The sequence below is a fragment of the Sinocyclocheilus grahami genome, unplaced genomic scaffold (genome assembly GCF_001515645.1).
Source record: "Sinocyclocheilus grahami isolate Dianchi unplaced genomic scaffold, SAMN03320097.WGS_v1.1 scaffold1136.1, whole genome shotgun sequence".
In the NCBI taxonomy this organism is placed as follows: domain Eukaryota; kingdom Metazoa; phylum Chordata; class Actinopteri; order Cypriniformes; family Cyprinidae; genus Sinocyclocheilus; species Sinocyclocheilus grahami.
This window is the reverse complement of record NW_015506315.1, coordinates 357,510-373,863: the sequence shown is the minus strand read 5'-3', so window position 1 is coordinate 373,863 and position 16,354 is coordinate 357,510. Positions and strand designations below refer to the sequence as shown.

Here is a 16,354-nt window from a genome sequence, read left to right as displayed (position 1 = left end):
TATATATATATATATATATATATATATATATATATATAGGGAAAGGCACAAGGACAAACTATAGTTTGGTTTATTTTTAGAATATTACAGTAGGCATGAGTTGTGAGGACATACGGTTCGACAGATATGAGGCAGTAACACCAGACTTATCCCTTCAAAGCTTCATTCAGTTCACTTTCAATTGACCTTTCTTTGGCAACCATAACCAGCCGATTGAAGCACTGATATTCTGAATGAGAAAAAGTATCTACTGCTGCAAGATTTAGCACAGTATAAAACTCTTGAAAGGCATACAGCGAGAAAGCGAGGGTACAGGTGCAGTGATTGTGACTTACAGTATTGGCACAAATGTGTATGGGCTCCAGTGATTCAAGGCAGAGCATGACATGTACAGCTGTACGTTACATTTAAACAGATCATCGTGTAAAACGGGTCATAACTTGCCTCGGTGTAACACCTCAGATCATATAGGGACAAAAGACTAAATGTATTGAGAGAAACTTGTAGAAACACATGAGGCCCACATGCCATCTGGACCATCAGAATTGTTTTGTAGTATATTTTTGAACATCTATTTGTTATTGGATTTAACAAAAATAACACTTCTGAGACAAGGCATCATCACAGACGAAGGATCAGATCTGCAGGAGCTGCCATTATTGTTTGTAACACATTTTGTTCACAGACGAGATGGTCACTCTTCCTTCTTTAACTTGGTTATGTGTCTGAGTACCACAGGTGTGAAGTGTACAGCTGGGACTTTGATAACCCGCTGTTTTTTTTTCCTGAAACAGTTCCTGTAGCTCTTGGATTCAAAGCAAAAGTTATTCATGCACGAGACTAATTGCTGTGATAGACTTCCTAAAGTTCTGATCCTTACAAGCACCAGTAAACTTGTCACCATCAGTACCATCAGGTCATATGCTGTGCATTTTCATGCCCCTATCATGTCATACTGGATGATATATTAAATTCAAGTTTTGGAACACAAAGAATTGAATGTCTGAGCTACAGCTCCAAATATGGCAAACGCACCATAAATGTAGCTTATTTAATTCCTCAGAAGTCATACAATAGCTTTGCGTGAAAAACAGACTAAAATTGAAATCGCTATTATAATCGTTTGATTATTTTAACTATAACAGTGAAACCTTGCACTCATGAAAACATCCAAAAGTTGCAGTCAAGAAGCATTACGACAGGTGATTGACTGTGCCTTATAGCAAAGTTTGGATGTATCTTTTTAAATAGCATCTTAAATTCTTCTATTTCTCACATTAAGTTGCCATCCTCAAAGCACTCAGAATGTAGCACATGAGCTTTTTTAAAGTGTTCAAGTGCCTGATATTTCTGAAAGTCTAGGTTTGAATTGCAGGACAAAAACAGGAATGACCCATTTGTGAGCTAACTTATATATGCATGCTACCATACTAGTTGAAGGAAAATAGCTGGTTTATTATCTGTTCTCCTGCAATACTGTCATTGCTTCTCAGCACAATCAAGTACTGTAATATATCACTGTCATCTGTAAAATATTTGGGATATCTAAATAGAAGTAGTAGTATTAATGAGTTAATGATTAAACTGCACTTTTGAATAAGATGTCTTGAGTCAAAAAAAGCAAAATGCTGTTGAAGACTGTATGAGGACTTTTAAGTGTGATGGTTTATATTGTTAATATAATCTACTTTTGTACCATACGCTTAACACCCCTGAGCTAAAGTTTTGTTAAAAGTGGTCAAATATAGAAAATATCACTTTTGAGCAGCTTATAGTGAGGGGCTCAGTGTAAATCATTTTTGGCACCCTCAATAATAAATGTGGGTCTTTCTTTTATGAGGGCAGGACATCTTGTAACTCTATTTTATGCAGCTCATTGGGTCAAGCTGAAAAAATGTAAAGCACTATGACAGATCTTTCAGACTCTAAACCACATATTGACAAGCAAATGAGGACAACAGCCTTGTATCTATATTGTTTCCTACAATATGTTGTCTAAAAAAAAGGGATGATTTCAGAATGATACTGAATTGTGCAAATAAGTTATAATCGTCATACTTCATGTTCTAATACATAGATTATAAATATGTTGTGTTATATAGATCTCTTTTTCTGTTCTTATAACTTTGTCCTCAAAAAAACTGTCACTCAACCACCATCTGTCTAGGAACACAAGGGAGGGGCTGGCTAATCAACTACAATATGAGGCACTGTGTCCAAACATTATATCAGGTTGACAGGACCCTTTTGTCCAGCACGTTTAAAAGAACAAAAATATAGCGATTCAGGAGAGCCCACAGTCTGATGAGACCAAACCATACGGGTTCTAAACACCTCTTCAATTAAATGGGTTAATGACCCCTTCACTCCTGGGCTTCATTCTCACTTTTACCTGTGTGACAAAAAGAGACAGCTAGTTCATTTTCAATGTCAACCCTGCATACAGCAACAAACTCAAATGTAAAAGCATTAGATCTAGCACCTAATGTTTCTAAACTGTATCAACCATGTCTTTATGTTAACAGAACTGACCTCCAATGGAGTCTGTGTCAGAGTCAGACACATGCGTAATGGAGAAACGAGAGACACTAAATCGGGAAAGTGAAGGTGCTGGTTTTTCATCTGGAGACTTGACAGGCGAGTTGGGTGGTGTAGCGATCTCTTCAGAGCCAGATTCTGATGTTGAAGGGCTTTGCATCAATGGAAAATTATCTTGCCACTGAAATGCCCCACCTATTTAGTGTGAGAGGCTTGTGAAATGTCACTAAACAAGAAGTACTACCCATAAAAAAATCTAATCAATATAAAGGAATTGTTATTGAACACTCACTTTCTTCTGAGACATTCCTTCCTGGTGAATCCTCAGGGGAAATGTCCCTATCGTGGGACCGTGGCAGCTCCACCTCTGAAGCCTGGCAATTGACTTCTGCCTCCACAGGAAAACTGTAGTCCCCAAGCTCACCCGTGGGGCTCTCCTGAGTCGATACACAGCAAGACACAGGCTGTGAGTTACATTAGCACTGCACAAATCAATGTATTTTTCTGAAATGAAAAGAACATGACATGCTACTTAAAGGGTTAGTTCACCCAAAAATGAAAATTAGCTTGTGTTTTACTTACCCTCGAAGCATCCTAGGTGTATATGACTTTCTTCTTTCAGACTAATAGACTCCAAGCTCTATCATTGCAGTCAGCGGCTGTTGCAGTTGAACAGTCCACAAGTCGTCAAATAAAGCTTGTGCATTCATAATAAAACGTGCCGCAGACGGCTCCGGGGGATGAATAAAGGCCCCCTGTAGCGAATCCATGTGTTTTTTAAAGAAAAATATCCATATTTCAAACGTAATAAACACTTTACTTTAGCACAGGAAAACCAGTCTCTTCTTGGTTTATATCGAAATCCTCAGACATTTTTCTTTGAAAATCCTCGGTTTGTACTTTTAATTCATGACCGGCGTTTTGTTTTGTTCTCTCTCCGCATTCGTCACTAATCACGCAACGCCGACGTGCTGCGTCTTCCACCAGAACTGCTTCAGTGTATGACAGTCAGCAGAAGTGAGAGAAAAGTGTTTACTACATTTGAAATATGGATATTTCTCTTACAAAAACACATGGATTTGATACAGGGGGGCTTTATTCATCCTCCGGAGCCGTCTGCTGCACGTTTTATTATGAATGTGTGAGCTTTATTTGACGACTTGTGGACTGGTCAACTGCAACACCCGCTGACTGCAATGATACAGCTTGGAATAGCCAGGACAATTTTTAATATAACTCCAACTGGATTCGTCTGAAAGAAGAAAGTCATATACACCTAGGATGCCTCGGGGGTGAGTAAAACACAAGCTAATTTTCATTTTTGGGTGAACTAACCCTTTAATGCACTACCTCAATGCTACAAGAGATAATTCTACAAACCTGATCAAACAGAAACACAGTGACATCATCAAAAAATGACACCACTTTTTTCTTGCTCTCCAGCTCATCGCAGAAGGACTGTGTCAGTATGGAGGGCATTTTGAGGAGGCTGCGTAGATGCCGTGCACTGTTGTGATCGCTCACAATGACAGGCACCACAGGGAACTCTTCATCACTCTCATCACTCTGCTCCTGTATGTTGTAGCTACGTAGTTCTTCATCAGACTCATCACTATCCTCTGAATCCTCCTCATCCACCTCCTCTCCGTTCCCCTGTGGAGCTGGAATATCTAGATCTTCTGGCAAGGCTGGAAGAATATTCTCCAAAGATACATCACACTTTGGTTTTGAAAGTGCTGAACCTATGCCACCTTCTTCCACTGAATCTTCCTTTTCCTCGTTGTTTCCAATCCGTTGCTCCGGATTGTCCAGTTTGTTACAGGCCTCTTGCTCCTCTGCTTGGATTACCTCCCCACTTAAGTCTACTATGGTAGAGTCTGAGCCTATAGACTCTGCTGAGGAAAAATCTCTGGTGTCTCCATTAGCCTGCTCCTCCACACCTGAGGCCTCCTGTGTTGAGGAAGAACCTTCAGACACTGTGGAAGAGTAGCATTCAGAGTTTGGTTCCTCTCCAGAGTGATCAGATTCCAACCCAATACCATCATCTGGAGTTGACTCCTTGGTCAAGCAACCCCCCATCTCTGGAGGAAAGGGAGAAAGCATAGAAATCACTGGAACCAATGCAGGTGATGAACACAGATTTGGGCTTGTCTTTTTAAGACACAATTGTTTAGCATTAAGGGCTGCACTGTTGTCCTTTGGCACAGATATGTCATGTCCCTTCTCACTCTCCATGTTACGTCCCTTTCTCCCAAATGTCTTTTCTGAGCCCTCCTTTTCTGCTTTGAGTTCAAAGACATCATCCTCATCTTGGCGTCTGAAGAACATGTGGACCCCTTCACTGGGGCTCTTGTCATTCTCCATGTCATAGTCAGAAAAATAAGCAGAGTCTCTGTACTGATTCCTCTCACCAATGCTGATCAGTGGTAGATGACTGCTGGATGGATGCAGGAGGATTACATTGACATCTTCATCTAGGTCCATCTGGAGCAACATGTCACACTCGTCTGATTCTACACTAGTGCTAAGGGCTGTATTTCCTTCAAGGTCTTTCAAGATAAACTCTGGGGATTCATTATTCTCTGTTTCATAGCCACTGTCTAAGGATTTTGGCTGAATGGGCGTGTGGTAAGTATCAGAGCTGAAGCCCTCACATGGACTGCTGCTAGAGGCAAGATTAGTTGTGTCCTCGCAGTGTCTGGACCCAGTCTCTCTCTGCAGTGTTCTATGAGTTAGGTCAATACTGCCCACCTCTGCATAGTCCAAGGGATAATCTGCTAGTACTCCAGAGAGGATGTCCATGCAGTCGTCACTGCAGTCATTAATTTCCACCAAATTTATACTGGAGTTGTCGGGCACCATCCTGCTGTCTGTCAAATGGTTACACTCTGAGACAGTCCTAGACAGATCCTTAGGGCATGACACCATTTTTCCACACACTCCAGCAGAACCATCTGTCCCAAGTTTCAGTTTTTGTGCAGGGGATATCCTTGTCTCAAGTAACACGTTTTCTTTAGTCACTACCAGCTCCGATGGAAGAGTTGATGGATTCATTCTGCCGCAACCTCCTACACGGAAGTCTGATGTATTGTTTTTGATATGTTTATGAGCAATGTTCTTCTGCCATGTATAAATATGCTGACTTTCTGTGACAGAATGACATTTGGAAGATGATTCAACATCCTGAGTACTGTCAGGGCTTAAATGTAGGTATTCACCACCCTCTGAGTCAGCGTGAGGGTTACTAGCAGTGAGTGTACTATCTGTGGCTTCCATGTATGAGTGGTCTTTGATTGAATTGATGGAATTATATGTACAACTGTTTCTTGTTTCCAACACTCTTGATTTCAAATTCCCAACTTGAGAAGAGGGTGTCAGGTGATGTAAATCAAGGTATGCATCTCGAAAACACACAGCTTGTGTACAATCGCTTAAACTGTTGTTGTTTGCTGAGTGGTTGGAGTTCCAATTAGTTAACATGTTCTGAGAAAACAGATCATCATCATCTTCTGGATCAGCACTCCCCCTCCCCAAAAGAAGGCCATCACCGGTGTCAATATCAATACTCATGTAGTGGGGTCTGGGCACATTCTTTTGTAAGGGGCCCATCATGTCATAATAGGCCTCACTGGCCATACTACTTTCTACAGTTCTCTGGTTAGACTCAAGATATGGGTCACAATGTGCCAAGCTGGGACTACTAAGAGAGATTGAAACTCCAAGTGGGCTTTCCTTTACCACCTCCAGTCTATGGCAGAGGCTTCCCGGCCCTCTTCTCTGCTGATCAGAGTTTGAACCATGCCCTCCTATCAAATGAACATCTGGCCCTGCTTGAGGTGACTGTTCACACTGTAAATTGTGCCTGTCGTTGGAAGAAAAATAAACTTCTGACTGGTCTATCTCTACCGAGCTTGGAACTCTTCTTTGGAGTGGCTCCATGGTTAGGATACTATCTGAATCATAATCATTACTGATGGGTTCTTTAGCTGCTGACCAGTATGTGTTTGGCTGAGACCCAATGGGGCTCCTCCTGCCTGTAGAGGACAAGCTACTGTTACTGGCTTCAAGTCTTGGGCTGTAATCAAGATTGGTGTCTTCTAAATTGATGTTGCAATCAACTGGCTCCTCAATGCGGATGTAGTACTCACTACATACTGAGGGGCTGTGTGCACTTAGCACTGGAACCACACCTGGATGGTCTGACACATAGTAGGATGGAGAAACCCCGAGAGGGAGGCTCTCACCCTTGCAGCTACCCGTGGAATTGCTAAGAGGGTAATACACATCCTGGTAATGGGGATTATTCTTTCCCAATGGTCCACTAGCTGAAGAAGAGCAGTAGGGCTGCTCAGCTCGTGCCTGCTCCCATTTATACTCAAAGTTGAGACCCTGGCTGGTCTCAGTTACTGTCAATATATCATCCCCATTCTCAGACTGGAAGCTTTCTGCCATAGAGAAGTGTTCAAGTAGAGGAAATGAGGAAGAAGTAGAAGAGGCTACGTGAGGTGTCCTGTGAGAGCTGCTGGAGCCCAGACTTGGCCTGAGAGAGTTCCAGCGCTTCTCAAAGTCCTCCTCAGACTCAGTTGCACCCTTAGCACACAGGTAGTCTAGCAGTAGATGGACTTCCTCCACAACAGGCCTCTGCTCAGGCTGCAGCCAACAGAACTGCATTACCTCATACCTGCTCACACATGCAACAGAAAAGGCAATATTTTAGACTATAAACTAATATATTTATAAGAAACAGAATTGGTTGATTGTAAATTATTACAATAGAATAGGGCCAAAAACTATATTTTACTATAGTTTGATAATGCTCTATTATCAATGCTCAATTATCTTATTGTTTTATGGGTACTTAAAAATGGATGCTAGTATGGACGATAGCCAGAAACCCATTTGTGATTATATGATATATGGACAGTTTAGCATGATTGTAGCCTTGCAGACTTAAAGTGGGGTCATTCATTGTTTAGTATCCAGTGGGGAATGGAGTGGTATACTTGTATGCATGACTGCTCTTGGTTAAATGGACAATGATTGGAGTGTGTGGGGGTAAATTAATGACTGTGTGCTACCAGGACTGGATAAATGTATGATTGATGGCCTTACAGAGGGGGGAAATTAATGATTGACCACATTGGATTTGAGGAGTATTGATTTGTTGGTCCTGCCAGAGGAAATGGCAATGACTGGTGCAAGGCACCTGTGGTTGGAAGATATTGATTGCTTTACATGTATTTAAAAGAAATGTAATTGGAGGGTGTGTCTCTGGAGGGGAACACTGATTGGTTTGGATGTGGTGATTCAAATTGGCAGACGTAAGGGTGGGTGGTTCATGATGATTATGATTTGTGAGACGACTCACCAGCGTTCACACAGAGGCACTTTCAGCAGAGGCTTTGGCAGTTTGAGCTGCTGTTCCTTTACAGCAAATGTTAAAACTTGCCTATCAGAATAGTGCCTGTAAGGCTGGTTACCCAGTTCAAACAACTCCCATATCGTCACACCTAGTGACCTGCAGAGTTAAATGACTGTGTGCTACCAGGACTGGATAAATGTATGATTGATGGCCTTACAGAGGGGGGAAATTAATGATTGACCACATTGGATTTGAGGAGTATTGATTTGTTGGTCCTGCCAGAGGAAATGGCAATGACTGGTGCAAGGCACCTGTGGTTGGAAGATATTGATTGCTTTACATGTATTTAAAAGAAATGTAATTGGAGGGTGTGTCTCTGGAGGGGAACACTGATTGGTTTGGATGTGGTGATTCAAATTGGCAGACGTAAGGGTGGGTGGTTCATGATGATTATGATTTGTGAGACGACTCACCAGCGTTCACACAGAGGCACTTTCAGCAGAGGCTTTGGCAGTTTGAGCTGCTGTTCCTTTACAGCAAATGTTAAAACTTGCCTATCAGAATAGTGCCTGTAAGGCTGGTTACCCAGTTCAAACAACTCCCATATCGTCACACCTAGTGACCTGCAGAGTTAAAAAAAAAAAAAAAAACTTCGAACACAGCAAACCGTCTGTTGGTAGGAAATTTGTTTAAAGTGCAAAAAGTATGGAGCTTAATTTTTACACATATATAGTATGTCACAGGGCAGAGGTTCTCAAGCTTTTTTTGTTGATTATGTTTTTTTTTACTCCAAAGCTTGTGGGAACTTGCACAGAATTAATACATATACTTCAGGATATTGTAGGCTGCAAATTTTGATTATAAATTTTACCTTTTTGAAAGGTGCTGAGCTTGTGTGTTGTGCTGAAGCTTGTCAAAGCCCAAGATTATCCTTGAAAGCATAGCGTATCTCTTCTTGGATAAGCCAAACATTACCCAAATTGAGTATCCAAATAAGTGCTAGTTCTGCATTCACCATTTGCGGCATCCTGATTATTATACTCAGTTCACCTTTGCATCGAAGTGACATTTTAGTGCACATATTTTGGCATATTTTATATACAGGTTTATCTTTAAAAATTAAGCTGAAAACCTTAATATAACAATTTAATACAAAATAAATCTCCTGTGACCTCAAGGTAGAGAACCTCTGTCCTCTGTGTTTTTCTCTTATTTATTTCTCACCAGACATTGCTGGACTTGGTTTGGTCCACTACTAAGAGATTGCCGTGGACTTCATCAATAAGTTCTGGGGCAATCCAACGTAGAGGAACCCATATTTGATCTGCTGTCACATAATAGTCATCCTAACAGAGGGAAAGGATGCATTGATATTGAATAAGAAGAAATAATAAGAACATGTCAAAATAATAGGATCAGTGTGGCTGCAATCCAAAAAGCCTTCACAGACTCACCTTGTACTTGCTGTGGCTGAGGCCATAGTCTCCAATTTTCACTGCCAGCTCTGAGGTCAACAGGCAGTTCCTTAGGGCCAGGTCACTGAGAACAGGACAGAGTGGAGCAATGTTTGCATCATTTATAGTTCCTGTCATTGGCAAACTTTGCAGACTTCCTTTGTCACTCTGTCATGAGTGTCATCTAACATTTTCTTCATGGGGGACTTACAAATAATTGATGATGTTTGTTGAGCAAGGGGTTTTCCCCCAGCAACAAAATCACTGATGCTGGAGTCTGTGACATGTACTCAGGCAGCACCAGGATATTGTTGCCTGGAGACACCAGAGCTGGACGTCCAGTGAGCGGCGGGTGGATCAGTATGCGGGGAGAAGGCCAAAGGTTACTGGATCCTCACCTGTGAATGTAATTGTGTTTGTGAAGGTACAGAAGACCAGAAGCTATCTCGCATGCCATCCGCTGAAGGATCAAAGGGTCAGGGGTCACTGAGTCTGCTGCCCGACAGCTACGGAGGTATCCTTTAACGTCTCCCTGCATAAAGTAAACACCATTCTTAAGGACAACACAAGAACGCTAATCTGTGTTATCATAAAGTCCACTACCTTTTTGCTGCCAGCAGCTGTAATTCTGGTCGCATTGTGTCAGTTTCTAACAACTTCTAATATGACCAGCAGAGGGAGCATTAAGCTGTTTAATGAACCCCCCACCCCCCCACCCCCCTCCAGGATGCTCAGAACCAGCTTTACAGAAATTAATAGAAAATGTCAGTGAGGAGCATGTTTTCAGTAAATGTGCTCATATAGTAAAAATTGAGAGAATATTATCCTTTTCTGTCTTAGAATGAAACAAAGCAATGTTTTTTTTCTTTAAATTGTTAAATTATGCAATAAAATGATTAAAACTGCTAAAACTGTGAAATCAGAATCAAGACAAACACCTATGCCACACTCAAATAAAAAATCCTAATTTGATGGTGATTAGAACTGTTTTTAACATTTTGACAACATCCTCCCTATGGTACTGTGAACTCTTTAGTTACTATTACCTATAGTATACTTAAATCCATAAATATATATGTTTATATATATATATGTTATAATATAAATATGATACATTATAGGAAAGTAATAAACATTACTTGGAGAAACTGTAGATGTTATTGCACATGTTGCATGATCATTTTGGAATTGAGGGTGACTGTTTAATACACAGCATGAACTATATAATTAATTTTTTATATAAAAATGAAAATGGTACCAAAAAAAATACTGCACTCTCTGTGTTCCTTGTGTCACTATTGTAAGTGACTTGGCAACAAACTTTTATTTCTGTATTATTTTGGATTTAAAGACTATCCAAATTCTCCATAGACTTACATGACAAAAGAACAAAAATCTGATTATACTCTATGGCAAGAGTTGCTAAGCTCGGATTGGTCAGTAACATTTAGAAGGTGTGGCTTAAAGAATGGTCAACTGGACAGCACAGAGCCACTTGGATTCAAAAAAACTCATGTGGTTTGTAGTTTCTTGCTCTCAAAACAATACTTATAAAATAAAGGTGTAATTCAATGCATTGTTTAATAATTGATATATTATAAAAATGGCATGTTAAAAAGATTGCTGACTGCTAGTATAGACTCTAAAGGGTAGTCAAACCAACTCAGAGTATGTTCTGAGTACAGTGGGTGAAGCAGTTGGTACTCAGTGGCTTACCATGATTAAAACTGCTAAAACTGTGAAATCAGAATCAAGACAAACACCTATGCCACACTCAAATAAAAAATCCTAATTTGATGGTGATTAGAACTGTTTTTAACATTTTGACAACATCCTCCCTATGGTACTGTGAACTCTTTAGTTACTATTACCTATAGTATACTTAAATCCATAAATATATATGTTTATATATATATGTTATAATATAAATATGATACATTATAGGAAAGTAATAAACATTACTTGGCGAAACTGTAGATGTTATTGCACATGTTGCATGATCATTTTGGAATTGAGGGTGACTGTTTAATACACAGCATGAACTATATAATTAATTTTTTATATAAAAATGAAAATGGTACCAAAAAAAATACTGCACTCTCTGTGTTCCTTGTGTCACTATTGTAAGTGACTTGGCAACAAACTTTTATTTCTGTATTATTTTGGATTTAAAGACTATCCAAATTCTCCATAGACTTACATGACAAAAGAACAAAAATCTGATTATACTCTATGGCAAGAGTTGCTAAGCTCGGATTGGTCAGTAACATTTAGAAGGTGTGGCTTAAAGAATGGTCAACTGGACAGCACAGAGCCACTTGGATTCAAAAAAACTCATGTGGTTTGTAGTTTCTTGCTCTCAAAACAATACTTATAAAATAAAGGTGTAATTCAATGCATTGTTTAATAATAGATATATTATAAAAATGGCATGTTAAAAAGATTGCTGACTGCTAGTATAGACTCTAAAGGGTAGTCAAACCAACTCAGTGTATGTTCTGAGTACAGTGGGTGAAGCAGTTGGTACTCAGTGGCTTACCAGGCGGCAGTGCTCCATAACCAGCAGGTAGGGCGTGACTTCTGAACACTGGGACAGACACTGCAGGAGGGCTGGATGCTGGAGCAACCTGTGGGATTCACACACTCAAACATCAAAACACTGCTCATTTGAGAAACCGTTTAGTTACACATTCCAAATAACAGCCATTGTTAATGTTGTTTTATTTTGTGCCATCAAAGCCTCTTTCACACAGAGATTCCGGAAAATACATGGATAATTTGGTATAGTTTGATTTTGGTTCATTCACACTGCCATTGATTTTCCGGAATCTGTGCGTGTGTTCACACACACATCCCGTAAAGATCCCGCAAAGACACCTGACATTATGATGTGACGTGCAATGTGACGCGTACCGTTCCACTAAGCTGGCGAACGATCTCAGCTTCAGCGCGGATAGTGTGGAGCTCACTTATCAATGCTTCATTCCAGTTTGCACATATTTTTTTCATCGTCAATGTTGATCTGCCTTCAAAACACCCGGTAAAAGAGTACATCATCACTACGACACACCCTTTATGGCATTGGTCCTGCCTTTTTTCACACAGGGCTTGTTCCGGGACTGATCCTGGCAATGTTACTATGTCCCCATCCGTGTTTGCGTTCACACAGAAGGCACTCTGGCAATTTTCCGAGATCAATGCACTGTGTGAAAGGGGCTCAAATGAGATGTATTGACAAAAGTGTAATATAGTTCAGCATACAGCATAAGATAACAAGATGAGGTGGAGAGAAAAAAATGGAGTTCATCGTCAATGTTGATCTGCCTTCAAAACACCCGGTAAAAGAGTACGTCATCACTACGACACACCCTTTATGGCATTGGTCCTGCCTTTTTTTCACACAGGGCTTGTTCCGGGACTGATCCCGGCAATGTTACTATGTCCCCATCCGTGTTTGCGTTCACACAGAAGGCACTCTGGCAATTTTCCGAGATCAATGCACTGTGTGAAAGGGGCTCAAATGAGATGTATTGACAAAAGTGTAATATAGTTCAGCATACAGCATAAGATAACAAGATGAGGTGGAGAGAAAAAAAATGGAGTAAGAGGAAAGGTGTGTACCGGTAAGTCTGGACCTCTTCCAGGAACTGCATCTGCTCCTGTACACTGGCACTGGCCTTTAGCTCCTTAACTACCACCTGTGTGGTACTGAGTCCAACATTCACCTCCCCCAGCAAAACCTGAAAGCCAGCCCAAACTGCACATTAGCATGGCTCACACCTGCCACCTGTGAAACTGGCAGCATAGATTTTAGAGAGTGTGCCATTTATCTAAAACTGTTCATTTAACAGTAGCTCATAATGAGAATATGACAGCATTACACGACCACTGTACTGTGTGCAAAGTCAACCCCATGAGTAGGGTACTCAAAAACTGCTATTTTCTCAGGGCCCCATCACGGTATCGTTTGGGTTGAAAAAGGCCTCACCTTGCCAAACCAGCCCTGTCCCATTTCTTTTATGTAGAGGAGGCTGTGGCGTCCGAAATCTGTAGACTTCAGCAGCTGAACTGAGGGAAACAGAGAGAAAACATACATTCAGAGTTGGCAGAGACATACAAATGGATGAACTGAACACACAATGAGCGGTATGAAAGTGGCCAAATATCAAGGAAGAGTGAGCAATATCCAGGGAGAACCACAGTGATCTCAAACTACCTCTTCTACTAGCACACCGAGATTCAAAATGAAAGAAATTGACACAAAACTTTAGACACTCTGGACGCACCTTGAACCATCGTAATTTAGCAGATAAGCTTGGATGTCGAAGATATAGACGAAGAGCAGCTCTCTTTGTCTGGCAAGAAACCATAGGATGAAGGTCCAACAATGCAGTGGAATGAAGAGAATATGACAGCATTACACGACCACTGTACTGTGTGCAAAGTCAACCCCATGAGTAGGGTACTCAAAAACTGCTATTTTCTCAGGGCCCCATCACGGTATCGTTTGGGTTGAAAAAGGCCTCACCTTGCCAAACCAGCCCTGTCCCATTTCTTTTATGTAGAGGAGGCTGTGGCGTCCGAAATCTGTAGACTTCAGCAGCTGAACTGAGGGAAACAGAGAGAAATCATACATTCAGAGTTGGCAGAGACATACAAATGGATGAACTGAACACACAATGAGCGGTATGAAAGTGGACAAATATCAAGGAAGAGTGAGCAATATCCAGGGAGAACCACAGTGATCTCAAACTACCTCTTCTACTAGCACACCGAGATTCAAAATGAAAGAAATTGACACAAAACTTTAGACACTCTGGACACACCTTGAACCATCGTAATTTAGCAGATAAGCTTGGATGTCGAAGATATAGACGAAGAGCAGCTCTCTTTGTCTGGCAAGAAACCATAGGATGAAGGTCCAACAATGCAGTGGAATGAAGGTGCCATACATCTCCAGTTCTCCATGTCTCCATTCATAAGCCAGGGGTTTAACCCTCCAAGCCCTCGGACAGCTGAGAAAGCAGCGCTGTCTGTCTTCCTTCCCAGCGACGGAGCGCATCTCCTCGCGCTGAGATATGCCATCACACAACATTCCCATAATGCATCCGATTGGAACTCTCAGCTGGAGCCAACTCAACTCAAAGCTCCAGTAAAACTAGCGACTCCGGCTGAGATCAGTGTTTAAAGTGCCAAGTGTCCCACCAGGAGCTGGACGTATGTCTGCAGTGCAGCTCGGCACATGCCAAATGCGTCTGCTCACGCAAGTAATGCCATGAGCACATAATAAGCCTCGCTCCTCTGCCCCCTTCCCTCTGTCTGTCTCAGCAAGACTATGGGGGCAATTGTAAACAAATAAAGCACTGTGAGCAGCAGAAAGACCTCTGTCATTAACACGAGCCCCCCACACACCTCCTCCTGAGCTACCAACAGGTCTCAAAGTGTGTGTGTGTGTGCCTCACAGACCCATCCCTGTATTAATGCACTAAACTGTTTTCCTCCTCTGCAGCGTTCCAGAAGCTTCTCATTCCAGCCCCTCGCACTCCCCGCCACAGTTACATTGCGGCTTTTGTCCGCAGAGCAGCGCCTGGTACCCCAGTACCAGCCCAGACACAAGGCCCATTCTCTGCCACTCAGAGCCAGGATTGTCACAGCAATGACCCCCCCATTTCTGACACACAACTATCTCTCTTTTCTTTAGCAGACTTGAACTGGCCTTTTATATGATTTCTGTGGAATCTGTGTGTTGTGCATTCCCGTCCCACTCCTGGCATTCCCAGAGCAGCCCTGGGCCATGTTAAAATTGCATTAAAACGCAGCACAGTTGCACGAGAAAACTCAGGCTGGTCTACGATTGCACAAAACGCTTCAGAATGAGTAAAATTGCCAACTTAAACGGATAAGGAGATTTCAAAAGTGCTAAGATGAATTATATTATGTGAACTTCTAATATGGAAAAGAAAATATGCATACTATACATCAAATTTTGTGATTCATGTGTTGATTCTGGTATAGAACCAGCGTGGTAAGTAAACAGGGCTGTGCTGAATGACAGTATTTACCATGCAAAGGTAGAAATGTGTCAGCTGGTAGATTTTACTATACCGTTTATATGTTTTAGGAAGGAAGGCATACATTAGAGAGAGATAAAGAACATAGAGTGATGTGAAAATATTATTAGAATAATAATAAATAATGACTATATAATGCAAAGCTGTTTTTTGAATAGATGACAGACTTGTAATTTATTTATTATCATCCTTTGTCCATCAAGTTCTAAATAAAAAGAGAACTTAATCTAATCAAATGTGTAGCTTTAAAATACAAGTATTTAATTTACTATATCACCACAAATAGGCATTACCACATGGTTATTAAATATATAAACAAAATTAAATATATATATATTAAATATAAACTAAATTAATATATTGCAAAATGAAATAATTCATCCATGCACATCGTTATTTAAAAAGTTCCTAATCTTTAAATCAAAGAATTAACGTGCAATCTCAGCAATTAGAAAACAATCGAGAAACCGTTTCACACGGCTGTACATCACAACAGGGACAAACAAAAGGTCACAATTTCCCTTTGATGTTGAATTTATATTGTGATGTATACAATTATGATGATATAGAATTTGATCCAATAGCTCAACAATTGGTAGAGCATGGTACTAGTAAAGATTGTGGGTTCAATTCCCAGGGTTTCTGAACTCTGTTCCTCAAGGTCCACTGTCCTGCAGAGTTTAACATTAACGCTAAACAACCAGCAAATCAAGGTTATTATAGACAGGTGAGTTAAGGTTAAAGCTCAATTCTGCAAGACAGAGAACATTGAGGGCCAGAGTTGAGAAACCTTTATTAAACGCTTTGTAAGCTGCTTTGAATAAAAGTCTCCGCTACATGAATAAGCACAACATACACTACCGCTCAAAAGTTTGGGATCAGTAAGTCTTGTAATGTTTTTAAAGAAGTCTCTTATGCTCATCAAGGCT

The 16,354-nt window shown here is 40.8% G+C and overlaps 1 protein-coding gene across 1 annotated transcript in view; it reads right to left on the bottom strand.

Annotated features, from left to right (window-relative positions):
- Positions 1–76: 76 nt before the first annotated feature.
- Positions 77–16,354, bottom strand: part of LOC107567236 (serine/threonine-protein kinase LMTK1-like) — a 64,883-nt gene continuing 48,605 nt past the window's right edge. The window contains exons 4-14 of the mRNA XM_016252873.1: positions 13,883–13,962; positions 12,976–13,094; positions 11,894–11,981; positions 9,753–9,886; positions 9,355–9,439; positions 9,125–9,246; positions 8,374–8,523; positions 3,919–7,219; positions 2,831–2,975; positions 2,533–2,733; positions 77–2,392 (exon numbers count right to left, since the gene is read on the bottom strand). Of these exons, the coding sequence (XP_016108359.1) occupies positions 2,364–2,392; positions 2,533–2,733; positions 2,831–2,975; positions 3,919–7,219; positions 8,374–8,523; positions 9,125–9,246; positions 9,355–9,439; positions 9,753–9,886; positions 11,894–11,981; positions 12,976–13,094; positions 13,883–13,962 (4,454 nt within the window). The 3' untranslated portion in view covers positions 77–2,363. The remainder of the gene's footprint in view (positions 2,393–2,532; positions 2,734–2,830; positions 2,976–3,918; positions 7,220–8,373; positions 8,524–9,124; positions 9,247–9,354; positions 9,440–9,752; positions 9,887–11,893; positions 11,982–12,975; positions 13,095–13,882; positions 13,963–16,354) is intronic.